This window comes from Enoplosus armatus, chromosome 9, assembly GCF_043641665.1.
Source record: "Enoplosus armatus isolate fEnoArm2 chromosome 9, fEnoArm2.hap1, whole genome shotgun sequence".
In the NCBI taxonomy this organism is placed as follows: Eukaryota; Metazoa; Chordata; class Actinopteri; order Centrarchiformes; family Enoplosidae; genus Enoplosus; species Enoplosus armatus.
Genome location: NC_092188.1, coordinates 972,376 through 988,308, shown reverse-complemented (window position 1 = coordinate 988,308; position 15,933 = coordinate 972,376). Strand labels below are relative to the sequence as shown.

Genomic DNA, 15,933 nt, shown 5'->3' with positions numbered 1-15,933 from the left:
GCTGATGCTACTATTAAAACATTCAGTCAGCGAGTGTCAGCTGGTCCATCAGAGACACCTTCTCCAGTGACCTCACTGGTTACCTGGCCACTGCTCACTGCTGTCCACACATGATTGGCTGCTGACAAGTCAAAGGTCTTTATAGAGACGTCTCTTAACCGTCAGACCTCTGAGAAGGTCTCGGTGTCTTGCGGTCCAGCTCGCGGCAGCGGTGAGTTTGGCGACTCGTGTTTCCTCATGTGGTTGCGGAAGATCCTGGCTCCGCTCAGGTTCTTCTTGCAGATGTTGCAGAAGTACGGCCGGCTGTCTGAGTGCACGTCCACGTGGTAGGTGAGCTCGAGGGCGCGGCTGAAGCTCTTGCTGCACAGCGGACACTGGTAGCGGACTCCCGAGTGCGTCAGCTGGTGGCTCTTGAGCGAGCTCTGCTGTTTGAAGGTCTTCTGGCAGACGGAGCACTGGTACGGCCGGGCGTCGGTGTGCAGCCGCTGGTGTCGCCGCAGGGCGCTGGAGAAGGTGAAGCTCTTGCCGCACTCGGCGCAGGTGTAGGGCTTCTCCCCGGTGTGGATCCTCTGGTGCTCCGTCATGTGGACCTGCTGGGTGAAGCTCTTCCTGCAGGTGGGGCACTGAAACGGACGCTCGCCCGAGTGGATCCGCAGGTGTTTCTGCAGCGCCGACGCCTTGAAACAGTCTCGACCGCAAACAGGACAGCAGTGCTTCCTTTTCCCGCCGCTGTCTGCCTGGATCTCTGAGCGGCCATCTTGTTCTGTCAGAGACATGAAGGGGATCATCAGTGAGACCTTCAGGGGCAGAGCGGGTTTGTTCTGACTATCCTTTAATAATCTGTTGTATGGAGAGACTGCACAGTCCCAGTAATATTATCCTGATACTAGTTTATAGAATAGAAAAACATCTAACTCTCTACAACGATGTATGAGAGTGAATCTTCCTCAACGTACCCATCAGCGCCGGCCTCCAGGCCTCTTCCTCCCCATCAGAGTTGATCAAACCGCTGACGTCTCCCTCCTCCTTTTCTTCTCTATTGTCGTCCTTCAACAGCAAGCTGTCCTGGTCGCCATGGTTACCAGGTAGAGGTCTGGACTTGGTGATGAAGGACTCAGGGGAGGTAGAAAGGTCTTCTGACTCCTGGAGACATCGTCAGACAGATAAACTACAATCTCTCCTCAAGGTCCAAACTCTTCTGGAGCTTTCCATCAAATCACACGACGATAATGAGATGAACTTCATACCTGCTCGTTCAGACCTTCCTCCTCCTCCTCCTCCTCCTCAGTCTTCATGTTGAACCAGAACTCCTGAAACAGACGACATCACTTCATCAGTTTCCACTCAGTCTTCATCTGCTGCTTCGTCCACTTTGTTCTTTTACAGTTTGACTTTGGCGGGAAAAGTGACGCTGAATGTTTTAACTTCCTGTCTACACAGGAAGTGGGGAAGAGCCCTGTGGTTTGACATCATCTTCACCTGCATCTGATCAAATATCTGATCAGTTTAATAATCTAACGTCCAGCTGATCATTACAGCAGTTCTCCTGCACAGCTCTGGGATCAGCTGCTCATGTTATAATAGTGATGTATTGATCAGAGTGGATCAGCTGGTTCCACTGTTACACACAGTCCAGTTTATCTGTGACACGAGCTAATCATTCAATTATATCATCAATAAAATATATATTATATTACATCTCTGGGAGAAAAGATGTGTTTTAGTTCACGTTGATAAATCAGATTCCAGACCAGCTAAGTAAAAATGTGCCCAGGTGTCCAGAGGACTTTGGTCTCACCTTGTCAGCGGGGTCGGAGATGAGTCCGTCCCTGATGTGGATCTTCATGTGTTTGCGGAGCAGGCAGGGCCTCAGGAAGCTCTTGGGGCAGATGCTGCAGGGGTGAGGTTTGTTGGCCATGTGGATCTTCTCGTGGGCCCTCAGGTTGGTGGTGCTGGTGAAAGCCTTCTCGCACACCGAGCAGCGGTGCAGCTTCTCCGTCGCGTGGATCTTGAAGTGCTCTTTAAGTCTGGACGGCCTCGGGTAGCTCTTCCCACAGACGAAGCAGCTGTGGAGCTTCTTCACGCTGCCGGGACCCCCCTCTGCAAATACAACACGGGACTAAAGTTCAGGACCAGGACTCAGACAGGATGTGGTCCCTTAATGGATGTTACAGCAGGAGTCTGTGTTCTTCAGCGCTGATTTAAATGTTTGAATCTTTGTTAAAAGCATATTTTTATGTTATTGACTCTGGTCTGGAAAACTTGAGATGGACATTCTTCAATACTTCTGTTATTGTCATCAACATTTCACAAAATAGTTGCAGTTATTTAGAGAACAACATTTTATAATAATGGTACCTGTTTAATTTACCTGCCTGACAGAAACATGTTCAACTACAAATAAAAACTAAAAAAACAAAACCTGATTGTCTCCTTCAAAGGAATACTGGGACATAATCGTATTCCTCTGTGTAAAACACTGTAGACTGTGAGCTCGTACTGAATCTCTGAATATTTCCTGTCTGTGTGTGAAGTCGGCGAGGAACGAGAAGTTTGAATGCATCGCTGCTGGTAATGGTGTATTCTCGTCTGTTTTAAATGGAAAATGTTAAACTTAATAAACACATCTGGATGGAAAAAGTGAGTCTAAATATTCAGATGTGACTGCGTTATAAACCCGTTTGTGACGTGAATAAATGATTCTCTGCACCTTCGTGTGCATAATGTCATTACCATCAGCCTTTTGAACTGTGTGCGGTTCAACAAACATGAACTGATGTAAGCTGATGTTCGGACCAGTCACTGAATGCACCGCTTCATCTTCCTCTTCGTCGTCCAGACCGTCACCGAGCCGCTCATCTGATGTCTGTGACAAACAGCAGAGAGATCATGTGTTTCGGTCAGGAGTGAACTCATGAACCTGGTCTTGAATCAGCTTAATTTAACTTCTGTAGTCTTTTTCTTGTGCATCCTCACATTTAAGGGTTAGTTAAGGGTTAGTTAGTTAAGTTTAAGGTCACATTTAAGTTCTTTATTTCTGCTAGAAAATGAAATCAAACGATTTTCTAAATAATTACTGATTCATTTTCTGTAGATCAACTAATCAGTAATTAATCAACTGTTTGTCTCAGCTCTGTTGGCATGTGTCCGTGGTGCAGGTGCGGTCCTCACCTGGTCTGACGTGGAGCTGCTGCGCCCCCCCCTGCTGTGGATCTCCTGGTGCTTCCGGAACACTCTCTGCATGGAGAACCGCTTCTTGCAGACGTCGCACTGGAACGGTCTCTCTCCGGTGTGAGACCTCTCGTGCTCCCTCAGCCGGGACGCTCTGCTGAAACCTCGGCCGCAGATGTCGCACACAAACTGCAGCGCCCCCTGGTGGAGCTGCTGGTGCTGCTGCAGCTTCTCTGCGGTGGAGAAATCTTTGCTGCACAGGAAGCAGCGATGAGGCGTTTCCTCCTGATGTTTAAGACAGTGTATGACTGTTTGATTTAGTAACACTCTGTTTCAGCTTCAACACGCCACCTTCACAAATTCAATTAACGCATTTGAATCCTGAGGTTCAGGTAAAGGTCGCCTCCGCACAGCTGACCAATCACAGCGCAGAGTTGGTGTTAATGGTAGATTGTCGGTTTCAGAAACGAGAACATGTTTACACTCACCTCTCTAGCTGCTCCTTCAGCTGTCACCACATTTCTGTCCTCTGCATGTTTCTGCAGGTGTTTCCTCAGCAGGCCGGGCCGGTTGAAGCTCTTGCAGCACAGCGAGCAGGGGTGAGGCTTCTGTCCTGTGTGCAGCCTCACGTGATCCCTGAAGGACGACGGTGTGGAGAAAACCTTCTTGCAGAACGAGCAGGAGTACAGGTTCTCCTCTGTGTGGCTTTTCTGGTGGTCGGTGAGGCCCGTCCTGGAGGCGAAGCGTTTGGGGCACAGCGGGCAGGAGAACGGCCTCTCTCCGGTGTGCGTCCGTTCGTGTTGTACCAGGTACCGCCGCTGAATGAAGCCGCGGCCGCACACCGAACAGTGGTGGGGCTTCTCGGCGGCGTGTCGGAGCCGGTGCCTCCGCAGGCAGCCCAGCTGGGCGTAGCTGACCCCGCAGTCTGGGCAGGAGTACGGCTTCTCACCGGTGTGAACCCGCTGGTGCACCAACACGTTTATCTTCTTTGTGAAACGCTTCCCGCACACGGAGCAGCTGTGCGGTTTCTCGCCAGAGTGCGCGATCATGTGATCCGCCAGCCGAGACGGACGGGAAAACTCCCTGCTGCATACTGAACAGCGGTGACGGCCTGGTGACTGACGGCTGCTTTGTTTTGATGCAGGCTCCTCTGGTGTCTCGATGTCGGGGGCAGTCCCCTCTCCTGTAGGAAGTCATATAATAATAAAATTATACAAATAACCTCTCAAAGAATGATCCAAATATCAAGAATCTAAACTGTCATATGCTTAAAGGAATAGTTCAACATGTTGGGAAATACACTGAGAGTCAGATGTTCAGATTGATGCCACTCTCATGTCTGTACAGGAAACATGAAGCTACAGCCAGCAGCTGGTTAGCTTAGCTTAGCATAAAGACTGGAAACAGCTAGCCTGGCTCTGTCCAAAGGTAACAAAATCCACCTACCGGCTCCTCTAAAGCTCACTGATTAACATGTTACATCTTATTTGTTTAATCTGTACAAAAACTGAAGTGTAAAAGCAACAAAATGGGGTTTTTACATTGTTTTCACATGTAAACAGTGTTTAAAAACTAGCTGGTTAAGTATGGACGTAGTCAAAGAAAGAGTCCCTGACCTTCCTCTCCTCTTTGTTCTGCTTCCACTTCCACGCCATTCATCTCCTCATGCTCTGCTCCTTCTGAAGGTGGACTGGTCTCCTCAAGGCCTCTGAAACAAAGGCAAAGGGACACAGTTACAAATCATGTCCTGGTCGGGGCTGTAGCCACCACTGAGGACAGCAAGGTCATGTCCTTGGAATTTTCTGGGAATTTGGAGGTTTTAATAACGTGGGAGAGTTCCATTCTACAATAAACAGTTACATAAGGCTGGTTCCAGTTCACATCCCAGAGGCGTTGGATGGGGTTGCCAGTCAAGTTCTTCCACAGCAAACTGGGAACGCTATTTCTTTATGGAGCTGCTTTGTGCCATGTTCAAAAAGGAAAACACAAACACAAACTGTTGACACTAAAACTTGTGAAGGTTTGACAAAATAATTGTTGTCACAAGGTCCACCTTCTTAGTTTATCTGGAGTTTTCAACCACATCTTGTGGCCTCCATGAGTGAAGCGTGGGGTTTTGGTCAGGTGACAACAGATGGTTTTCTATAAGGGGAGGACCCCCTCTCTGGTGTCAGAAATGAATGGCCTCCTTGATCTTGGACCAACTGACCTAGACTTAGACTTTATTAATCCCACAGTGGGGAAATTTACAAGTCACAGCAGCAAAGACAGAAAGGTGCAGAAACACACAGCAGACAGCACTGTGTCAATAAAAACCAGAAGTATTTAAAAAAACAAAAAAAACAATATACATATAATAAATACAAATATAAAAAATATGGGGAACAAAAATAGATATATACACATATATAAATATGTACAAATGTGCAGATTTACTACTAAGTGGACCTTGAACTGTCCTGCAGCTTTAAGAAGGAGCCAGCACACAAGGACTCAAGTACCAGGGGGCGTCCACTTTACTGGCCATGTAGTACTATTGTACATGTGATGAGGATTTTACAGTATTTGATGAAGACTGACGAGTTAAGTGGTTACTAAGCAACGTGGCAGCTTTAACGGTTTATTACTGTGCCGTCATAGCTGTGTGTTGATTAATCAATTTTTAATTAAGACTCACTGCATTATACATTAAGTATCACATCAACCATTTATTGTCACATAATGTTGAATTAATTGAAGTTAGCTGGTGCGTCTATGGGATATGTTGACCTAATGTCTGCGTTTTGCAGCGATTCAGCCAATCAGGGATGAGAGGCACCGTTAAATTACTCGACACCTCTTCCCTGTGAAGCTAGCGTTAATAGTTAAGCTAGCTTGCTAACCGTAAACTAAAGCGTTAACGTTCATCAAAACATATAAACACTCACTTACCGTTATTACCGAAGTGTCCTGTAGAAGGGCGACAGACCAACGCGCCAAAACGGTCCAAAGAACTGACGTCTCCTAAATCCTCCAGGAGGAGACGACTGCTTTGACTTTGGCTGATGTTAGCTATGCTAGCTAGCTGTGGTGCAGGCGTCATACAACGTAACACTGTCCTGGACGGCTGCGCCGGCGAAACACTCATTTCTGTCGTTAAATGCTAATTGAGGTTTTTTTTAGAATGAAAGTTGAAAATATTGAACCGCCGAAGAAATCACGAACTCCACATCGGCCTGTCAGGATTATTCACGTCGATGTCAGGGGCAGCTAAAGTAGCAAAAACACAACTTACTCCGATAAAAAGCAGGTGAATTCTACGTAGAATCAAACATGGCGCACACGTCTTCCTCGCCCAGCAGCGGCTCAGCACTGCGCTCAGTGCTGCCGCCGCTGGCCGGAAGATACACTGCAACAACACAGGGGGCAGTTTGGTGGTTTGAGAGGTTTCTGTGGATGTTATGAGCTGACCACACACTCAGGTCTCTACAGGGCCGCGTGTTTCATCACTTTCAACCTTCAATAACCCATTTAGTTTTTTTATGTATTTTTAATTAGAATTATTAATATGTATTAATTTATCATGATATAATGCCACTTATATCAATATACTGTATTATAATATAAAATTACCCAGCCCTTTGCCAAAGTCAGAATAAAATATTACAATCATACAGAGGGGAAATGGCCAGTTTTGAAATATAATAAACCAAAATGTTTGTGTTTGTTCCTTTCCTCTTACAACATGACGATGTCGCCGTGCACAAAGCAGCTCCATATAGGAAGTTGACTTGACTGTGAGCCAGAACTTGGGTGGACTATTCAGGTGTCCACACACTTTTGGCCATATATTGTACGTGATGTATCTGCTTAGTAAAAATCTGACTTCCCTTCTGAGACAGTCACCCACGTGATGGCGTCAGTAAGAACACATGTATTTATTAAACAACAGACAAGCACACATTTCCATCGCACCAGCGTCCTCTCAGTCTACTGTTTCTTCTTCACCACGTGAGCACAGTCATATTTTCCCCTGACCACTTTGAGTTTGACTCCGGGGAGGTCCTGCGTCCTCCCGCCCTCCACCAGCACCACGTTGTGCTCCTGCAGGTTGTGTCCCTCCCCGGGGATGAACACCACCGCCTCCTTCCCGTTAGACAGCCGTACTCGAGCGCACTTCCTGTTCGCAGAGTTGGGCTTCTTGGGCTTTCGGATCATGGTCTTCAGGATCACTGCCTTCAGCTGGGGACGGCTAAATGTGGCACCGACAGATTTAGGAGGTGTTTTGGGCTTCCCCTGCCGGTGCATCTGGTTGAGGGTGGCCATCGTCCTGGAGAGGATGGGACCCGTCCAGGCAGAGGCATGCTGGGACGCTGCAGAGAGAGAAAAGTCATTTACACGTTAAACATTTAAAGAAACAAGATTTTAATATAATCAATTGTCATTTGTCTACTTTTGTAATAGTAAAGGATATTCCTGAGCCTCTCCTCCACCTTCAGCCAGGACAGACCAGCATGCACCTGCATGGTTCTGCACCTGAGGCAGACTCTGTGAAAGTGTGCAGGTGTGTAAACTTACCTTGAAACAGTGATGTCAGCACTGGTCTCAGGCTCCATAATGAAGACATTCCTGAAACAAACCAGCAGAGATTATAAAGCTTAAACTATGTGACAACAGCCAGAGGGAATCTGTTCATTAGCTTCTGCTCCCATTGTACAAGTCAAGTGTTTAGAGAACTTCACAACAACTGCAGGTTATTGCCGAAGACTACAAAACCACTAAAGACTACAAACTGCAAAATCACCGTAGAGTCTCCAAGAGCTTGGAACAGTTTCCAAAATGTCTAGTTGCCATAAAGTCGACACCAACACAGGAAGGAAGGACATTCTTACTGACAATTAAATCGGACAATAATAGCACTCTGATAGGCCCCCAAAATACACATCAGCTCCTACCATCCCCACTGCAATCCATGCTGAGGATTTGCACCAAACTCTCTTTAAAACCCTTTCTGGACTGTACCCAAATGTACAACGGCTGGTGGAACATATACATATGTATAATATAAATGAACGTCATCCAGCACTATTCGGCATGATAATCCACAGTTCACACTGGTGACACTGTGTTAAAATGTGAAAATGACGTGAATTAAGATGTTCTTGGTGTAGCACATGCATGCCGAAATAAAAGGTGACCCCTGATGATTTCTATAGTAAGATGGTCTGAAATTCCAGATTTTGCAAATGGAGTCTGGTGTCACCTGATGAGAACTGAACCAAACAGGGACGCTGCAAGATACCGCATATGTGCAGCTACTATCAAATCTACCGAAAGTTAAAAGATTACATGCTAATGCTAACGTTAGCTAACCGACAGAAGCCAACACAGAGGTGACCTGACATTTTATCGCTCTACATACCGGCTCAGAGGATCCCGGACTGACAGCCGCCACCGTCAGACTGTCACAGAATATCCGGTTAGATTAAACGGAATGTATAACTCGTTAATTTGAAGATATTTATCGCACTTTGACTGAAAAACCAGCCATGGACTTCACATCATAACGTGAGCAACATGAACTCCTGTGTACCGGAAGTAACCCCGTCAATACAAAAGTGCTTCCGTTTGTCCTCTCCCACCAAAATAAGAAGCGTGCATTTAATTAAATGTAATATTTTAAATGCAGATATTGAATTTTTTTATGGTTTTACTTGAAAACAAATGTACAACGATCCACAGCAGCAATAGTATTGTTTGACTCTAAATGCAGGACTCACAGGTTGATTATCTTGTAAATAACAGGTTTCTACCTCAAATATTTACACAAATGTAAACTGTATAAATCACCTCTTGTTTGAAGCAAGCATCTATAACATGCTTCCATAATTTTGGAGAATTAACATCCACTTGAAGTTGTCAACTCAGAAAGCTGAATGGTCCCATTAGCTTTAGCTGAATAATAAAGAGCCCCTCAGTTCTTACAGGGGGGCTCCTGGTTGGCTACAGCTCTAGGGGCAGTAAGGAGAGGAGGAGGTGCCCCCCCCCCAGGCCATCCTGAGTGGGAGACAGTCTCCGTAGAAAAGCTCTGCAGGCGGGGGAAGTTGACCAGACGTACATTTACAAAACCAACCAGTTAGTCCTAAAATACTGTTTGAAAACACTTCTGATAAAGTATAAATCTGCAGTTTAGCCGGACAAATGCACAATAAGGCTGCAAAGCAGGCCTGATATTCTGAATCAGACAGACACAATGATGAGGCGGCTGGCCCTCCATCAGCTGTCCTTCAAGGTTTTATTGCCTTCAAACTGCTAATGAGTTGTGTAATCAGGGTCATTAATCTGGCATCAAGGTTTATCAGTGTCATCATATTATGATCAGATAACTTCAGTTTAAAATCATAAAACAGGAAACAAAAGTATGACAGGGTTGCACAGTTTAGTTTTTTATTTTGAAATATGAAGTTTTACTATTCAAACTGCTTCAGTCAACAGCTGTGTTTAACCAGAAAAATACAAAACATGTCAGATCCACTGAATGAACCTCTTGAACTTTGACAAAAAAAAATAAATCAGAAGTCAAAAATGAACTTAAGGTACTCTTACTGGGTTTTATCAGAGCTTTCTTTGACTTGTCCTTAAAAGAATTTACTCTGACCAGTTGGTCTATCACCATTTCATTTAGTTTTCACCCAGACGTAGTTCACGACAATCATGTGAACACTTCAGAGTGACCTCTGGCTGCAGCCTCATCAGAGTTCTGTATTATGAGGAAACCTTACGTGAAGCGTTATTATGAGGTGGATCATGTCCTGTAATGTGTCAGCTGCTTATTGCTGTATCACATTAATAAAAGGCCGGACTGAGTCAGACTTCAGGTCAGCTATCAGCCGTGTCCACTGATTACTGATGATGATGGATGAAATCACCCAGATAAGGATCCCCTTGAGCTCTGCTTCCAGTCGAAGGTCTCGTCCTTCACAGCAGATCAGCAGATCTCTATCAGAACCACAGTTACACATTAAACTGGGAGGAGCTGCAGGTGTGCAGACAGGTGTGCAGACAGGTGAAGCCTGGCTGAGCTGCAGTCAGTCAGTGTGAAGATGAAGATGAGGCTGCAGCTCTTCCTGGTCTTCACAGCGGTGACCTGCGCTGCCGGCAAGCCGCTGAGCAAGGCAGCGGAGAGGAACAAGCTGCTGCTCATCTCCTTTGATGGCTTCAGGTGGGACTACGACCAGGACGTGGACACGCCGAACCTGGACCAGCTGGTAGAGGACGGGGTCAAGGCCAAATACATCACCCCCCCAATGCTGACCATGACCTCCCCGTCCCACTTCACCACCATCACCGGTAACACTGCAGCATTTCTATTGTAATTAATATGAATAATTGTAATGATGTATGATTTTTCTTTTGTTATCACTATTATCTATTGAATAATAATCTACACTTCTACAATTAAAATGACAATTAGAAACTGTAATATACGCAGTAGCACTACCACAACTACTGATATAATTTATGTTAAATTTGAACTGCACTACCTGTAAATATGTTTTTACTCCCGAGGGGAATGTCTATGGAAGCAAATCGTGGCCACAACGTTGTGAACGTTACAAAACAACTGAATTCTTAATGCTGAAATTTAAATACCTTTACATTTACTGCACTGAAGTAGCTGGATATTTTTGACTCAACTTGAATTTTTGGATCCGAATTGAATGTATTGATTTTATTAATCTTTTTCCTATGTATTATTCTATTGCTTCCATAAATTGCAATCTTACAGCAGCCAAGTCTCATAAAACACAAAAACAAGAGGAAGGTCAGAAACTAAATACAGTCAAAATAAATAAATAATAATAAAATAAACAACAAGAAAACCAGAGAGAAGATGTTGATCTCCACTCCGTCATAAAACATAATTAACTTCACACAGAATATATTCATACTCACAGGTGGAGGCAGATAGTAATAATAATACTAACAAATGTCGACAGCACAGCAGCACTTTGAGCTAAATGCTAACATGCTCACAATGCTAATGCCAACATGAAGATGTTTAGCGTGTGTTTACCACCTTAGTTTAGCGTGTTAGCATGCTAACAGGTATTTGGTCATAAACCAAAGTATTGGACACATGAACATGTTGACCTGATGGTGGCGCTGATGAAGAGTCAGAGGATCACCAGAGTTACTACAGTTCATCCTGAGGGGACCATGAAGGTCTGAACCACATCTCATCACAGTCCATCCAGCAGCTGATGAGACGTTTCAGTCTGGAGCAAAGAAAAAGAAGTGGACAGACTAACAGACGGCCAACAATTCAACAGCAACATCTTTTGTAGATGTTCAAATTTCAATTCCTATGTTGACACTGAAACTCGTTCTCGACCTTGGAAACAGCATTTCAGTCTGTGGAGGAAGACTATGTGATACGATTGAAAGCTAACAGACATATGATGTAAGTGTGTGAATACAAGTTTACTTCCTCCCACAACCCAGATCAGTCTGTAGATCCACACCGTGTCTATGTCCTTCACTTGTTTTTTGTCCTCTAGAAGCAAAATATGATTTATTGTCCTGAAATCACATCTCATCTTGCTGTTTATTTTATTAAGTCACACTCAGAGTAACAGGGACAGTGTTCCAGGAAAGGGCTGCTGTTAAATATTTAAATGTAATTTAAATATTCTAAATAACTGAATTCCACTCACCTCCACTGTATCGAGGTGGAGGCAGGAACCAGACCGATATCTCAGAGGTTTGTTTGGTATGATGGAGACCTAAACCGTCTGTACGAGCTAGAAACAATACAGGAAGTTCATCATTCATTTTAATAATGTCTCAAACAGAGGCTCATATCTTTTCCACAGAGGACTGAACTTATATTTGATTAATGACTTTGTTCATTTTGAGCTTTTCATTGGGAGAAGTTTTACTTTGAAATGAAACCCTTCCTGTCTTGTTTCCTGTTTGTTAGGCAGATGGGTGGAGGATCACGAAGTCGTCCACAACATGATGTTTAACGCCAAGACGAACCTAAAAGTTCCTCACAAACAGACTCTGAGCAGATCAGAGTGGTGGGACAAGGGAGCTCTGCCGTTATGGATCACAGCTCAGAACCAGGTGAGTCATCGATCAGGATGATCAGTTTAAACTTATCTTAAAACAATAAAATTATTAAAACTCAACTGAATGAGTGAACTGAATACCATAAACACTGCAGTTTATCTGGACTCAGTCCCGCACACACCGTCCTGCTGCCCCAAATACTCACTAGAGCACGTGGATTCATCCGCCGCTGAAAATAGTCCCCAACAGAGGCACTATTTCCTCCTGTTAGTTTGATAAAAACTACAGCAGCAGCTGTTTTAAGAAATTACTGAGCCTTTTTAAACATTAAACTATATATTTTGAAAGCAGCTGTGAATCATCATCATGTCAATTTTTCTATATTAACAATTGATCACTAGACTACTTAATGGAGGAAACCAGGTTATCAAACCAGGTTATCAAATTTCTCTTAAAGTTCTGATGAGTTCAATGTCCCGAACACAAAGTTCTGTTTTTGTCTTCATTGAGTTGAAGTTAAGTTATTAAAAACATCCAACATTTGCTGTCTGATAGTTCTTAAAGGACGTCAGACTGCTGGCGGTTCTTGATCTTACTCTTAGTAACTGTCCGTTTGAGAGGTTGGAGATAAACCAAATAGTGTCTGCAACTCCTGTGGAGAACATGGTGGATGATTTAACAGCTGAAGAGCCAGATATTTCCGTCAGGAGCTAACAGAGAGAGAATACTGGACTTCCATTCATCAGGTGACACAAACACCACTCCACATGAAGGATCATGTTGCCCCGTGTTAACTTAAACAATTGCAACATGCCAGTGTTGTGTTTACAGCTTGTTCCTCTCTATTTCTTGTGGTTTCAGGGTCTGAAAACCGCGTCCTTCTACTACCCGGGAGGCGGAGCCAACTACAGCGGCCAGGCGGTCAACCGAGTGCTGGTGGAGGAGCCTGGCCACCCGGACGACGACGAGATCGAGTGGCGGCAGAACATCGACAAGGTGATGAGCTGGTTCTCAGACGAAGACTTCCACCTGGTGACGCTGTACTACGGCGAGCCGGACAACGTGGGCCACGCCAAGGGGCCGGATCACCCGGACAGGAAGATCATCATCCAGCAGATTGACCGCACCATTGGCTACCTGAGGGAGGCCATCAATCGCCATCACCTGACCGACAGCCTGAACGTCATCATCACCTCTGACCACGGCATGACCACCGTCAAGAAGCGACCGCAGGTGGACGAGATCATCCTCAACAAATACCTGAACTTACTCAAGCTCGCCAGCTTTGAGATCCTTGACTATGGTGGGTTCGGCATCCTGACGCCGCGGCCGGGGATGGAACAGGAGGTGTTCGACGCTCTGTCCAAAGCGCCCAATCTGACAGTCTACAAGAAAAACGAGCTTCCTGAGAGCTTCCATCTGGCCAAAAGTGAGCGCCTGCCTCCCATCGTGATCATCGCAGATCTGGGATTCAACCTGAACTCTGTGAGTTTCCTGGATTTTACCCTGAACCCTCGCTTAGCATCAGATCATTTTACCTCAAATGATTTATGTTGGTTTAGTCTTCATCCTCTCAGTTTGATTCTCTGATGAAGAATGTTTCTGGGCATTTTGTCTTTATAATTGAGTCGACAGTAGAGAGGGGACAGAGAAACACGGAGCAACAAGGTCCCAGACCGGATTCCGGAAACATTGCGTTATATGATCGCCGTCCTAACCGATAGGCCACCAAACAAAGTCAATTAAACTTTCAGTTTGACTTTAAAATTTCACATTCACGGGAATTCTCCTGGAAAATTACTTAAACACCATCATATACTGAACTCAACCTTAGAGCTCCATTTGAAGGTGGCACAAGTTGTAGATCAGCAGCAACATAAGCAACTGTCAGTGAGGTCAGAGGTCAAAGAAGCCACAAAACAAAGGAAGAACAGAAGGAAGAAGAAACTGCAGCCAACGTTTTCTAATTCTGTTTCTTCATCTGTTTGTTTCCCACCAGAGAATCATCGTCTACGTCAACAAAGGCGATCACGGCTTCCATAACGGAGAGATGGACATGAAGACCATCTTCAGGGCCTTCGGACCTGACTTTAAGAATAAGTTCCTGTCCGAGCCGTTCGACAGCATCCACATCTACCCTCTGATGTGTAAACTGCTGCAGATCGAACCGGCGCCGCACAACGGATCACTGGCTGTAACAGAGAACCTGCTGCTGCACAGTGGTGAGTCTGACACGAGGTCAGAAATACTTTATACTGAGGTGTCCTCAGAACAACTAGTCTTATGAGAGTTCAAACAGTTAAAGCAGTTAAAACTAGCTAACTGTAAAAAAAGCAGTTAAACTAGCTAACTGTAAATAAAGTAGTTAAAACTAGCTAACTGTAAATAAAGCAGTTAAACTAGCTAACTGTATATAAAGTAGTTAAATATAGTAGTTAAAACTAGCTAACTGTATATAAAGCAGTTAAAACTAGCTAACTGTAAATAAAGCAATTCAAACTAGCCAACTGTATATAAAGCAGTTCAAACTAGCTAACTGTAAATAAAGCAGTTAAACTAGCTAACTGTAAATAAAGTAGTTAAAACTAGCTAACTGTAAATAAAGCAGTTAAACTAGCTAACTGTATATAAAGTAGTTAAATATAGTAGTTAAAACTAGCTAACTGTAAATAAAGCAGTTAAAACTAGCTAACTGTAAAAAAAGCAGTTAAACTAGCTAACTGTAAATAAAGTAGTTAAAACTAGCTAACTGTAAATAAAGCAATTCAAACTAGCTAACTGTATATAAAGCAGTTCAAACTAGCTAACTGTAAATAAAGCAGTTCAAACTAGCTAACTGTATATAAAATAGTTAAACTAGCTAACTGTATATAAAGTGGTTAAAACTAGCTAACTGTATATAAAATAGTTACACTAGCTAACTGTATATAAAGTGGTTAAAACTAGCTAACTGTATTTAAATAGTTAAACTAGCGCCACCTTGAGCAGCTTCAACAGTAAAATGCTGCTTACAAATAAAGCTTCATGGGAGCTGTAGTTTTTTTGTATGCTAACAAATAAATAGCTGTTTATTAAAAATGTGGAGGGTTTAAATGATAATATCAGAGTCTGTGATAGATTTATACTGGAATGAAGGTAGCAAACTCCGGGAACACGTCTCACTTAGTAGTAACAATAGTAATCAGTACTATGAATTCATGAGTACTTCATGTGGCGCAGCGTGAACACTGAAGTGTCTGTTTGTTTTCAGGTGGATCACAGAGAGCTCGACTGTCTGTCGCTCTGCTGCTGTCGATGCTGCTCTCCATGTTCACTGTGATGTAACAGATCCAGGATCAGCCTCAATCACCTTATCTGAAACATCTGCTTTTATGGGTTTTAATCTCGTCTACATCACAGTGGTCCGACTTCACAACATTATCTAGGTGAACTATTCTGTGTAATATTTATACACTATACTAACTTATGATCGTATGTTTGTCTATTTTATTTTGCTGCGAGTAATTTACTGGTTTATACTGACGCAGATTTATGAAACAAATCAAATTCAGTGTCTGAGTTAGATGTTGATTCCACTCTCATGTACGGTAAACATGAAGCTACAGCCAGCAGCCGGTTAGCTTAGCATAAACACTGTAAACAAGTAGGAAGAGTTAGCCTGGCTCTGTCCCAGCACCTCTGAAGCTCACAAACTAACATGTTGTATCT

General features: G+C 44.0%; 3 protein-coding genes across 3 annotated transcripts; 1 reads left to right on the top strand and 2 right to left on the bottom strand.

Annotated features, from left to right (window-relative positions):
* Positions 1-161: 161 nt before the first annotated feature.
* On the bottom strand, positions 162-6,928 carry LOC139290050 (zinc finger protein 420-like). The gene is made up of 10 exons (XM_070911742.1): positions 6,916-6,928; positions 6,472-6,559; positions 4,788-4,879; positions 3,660-4,354; positions 3,172-3,456; positions 2,734-2,866; positions 1,799-2,100; positions 1,248-1,310; positions 957-1,143; positions 162-763 (listed from the first exon to the last, which is right to left on the bottom strand). Exons 1-10 carry the CDS (start codon positions 6,926-6,928, stop codon positions 162-164), a joined length of 2,460 nt encoding a protein of 819 aa, XP_070767843.1.
* Positions 6,929-7,073: 145 nt separating this feature from the next.
* Positions 7,074-8,722, bottom strand: mrps12 (mitochondrial ribosomal protein S12). Its single transcript, XM_070912457.1, has 3 exons — positions 8,573-8,722; positions 7,729-7,779; positions 7,074-7,523 (listed from the first exon to the last, which is right to left on the bottom strand). Exons 2-3 carry the CDS (start codon positions 7,775-7,777, stop codon positions 7,141-7,143), a joined length of 432 nt encoding a protein of 143 aa, XP_070768558.1. The 5' UTR covers positions 7,778-7,779; positions 8,573-8,722; the 3' UTR covers positions 7,074-7,140.
* A 1,531-nt stretch (positions 8,723-10,253) lies between these two features.
* LOC139290694 (ectonucleotide pyrophosphatase/phosphodiesterase family member 7) lies at positions 10,254-15,549 on the top strand. The gene is made up of 5 exons (XM_070912533.1): positions 10,254-10,500; positions 12,134-12,279; positions 13,087-13,710; positions 14,225-14,447; positions 15,476-15,549. The coding sequence occupies exons 1-5, from the start codon at positions 10,254-10,256 to the stop codon at positions 15,547-15,549; spliced, it is 1,314 nt and encodes a 437-aa protein (XP_070768634.1).
* The last annotated feature ends 384 nt before the right edge of the window (positions 15,550-15,933 follow it).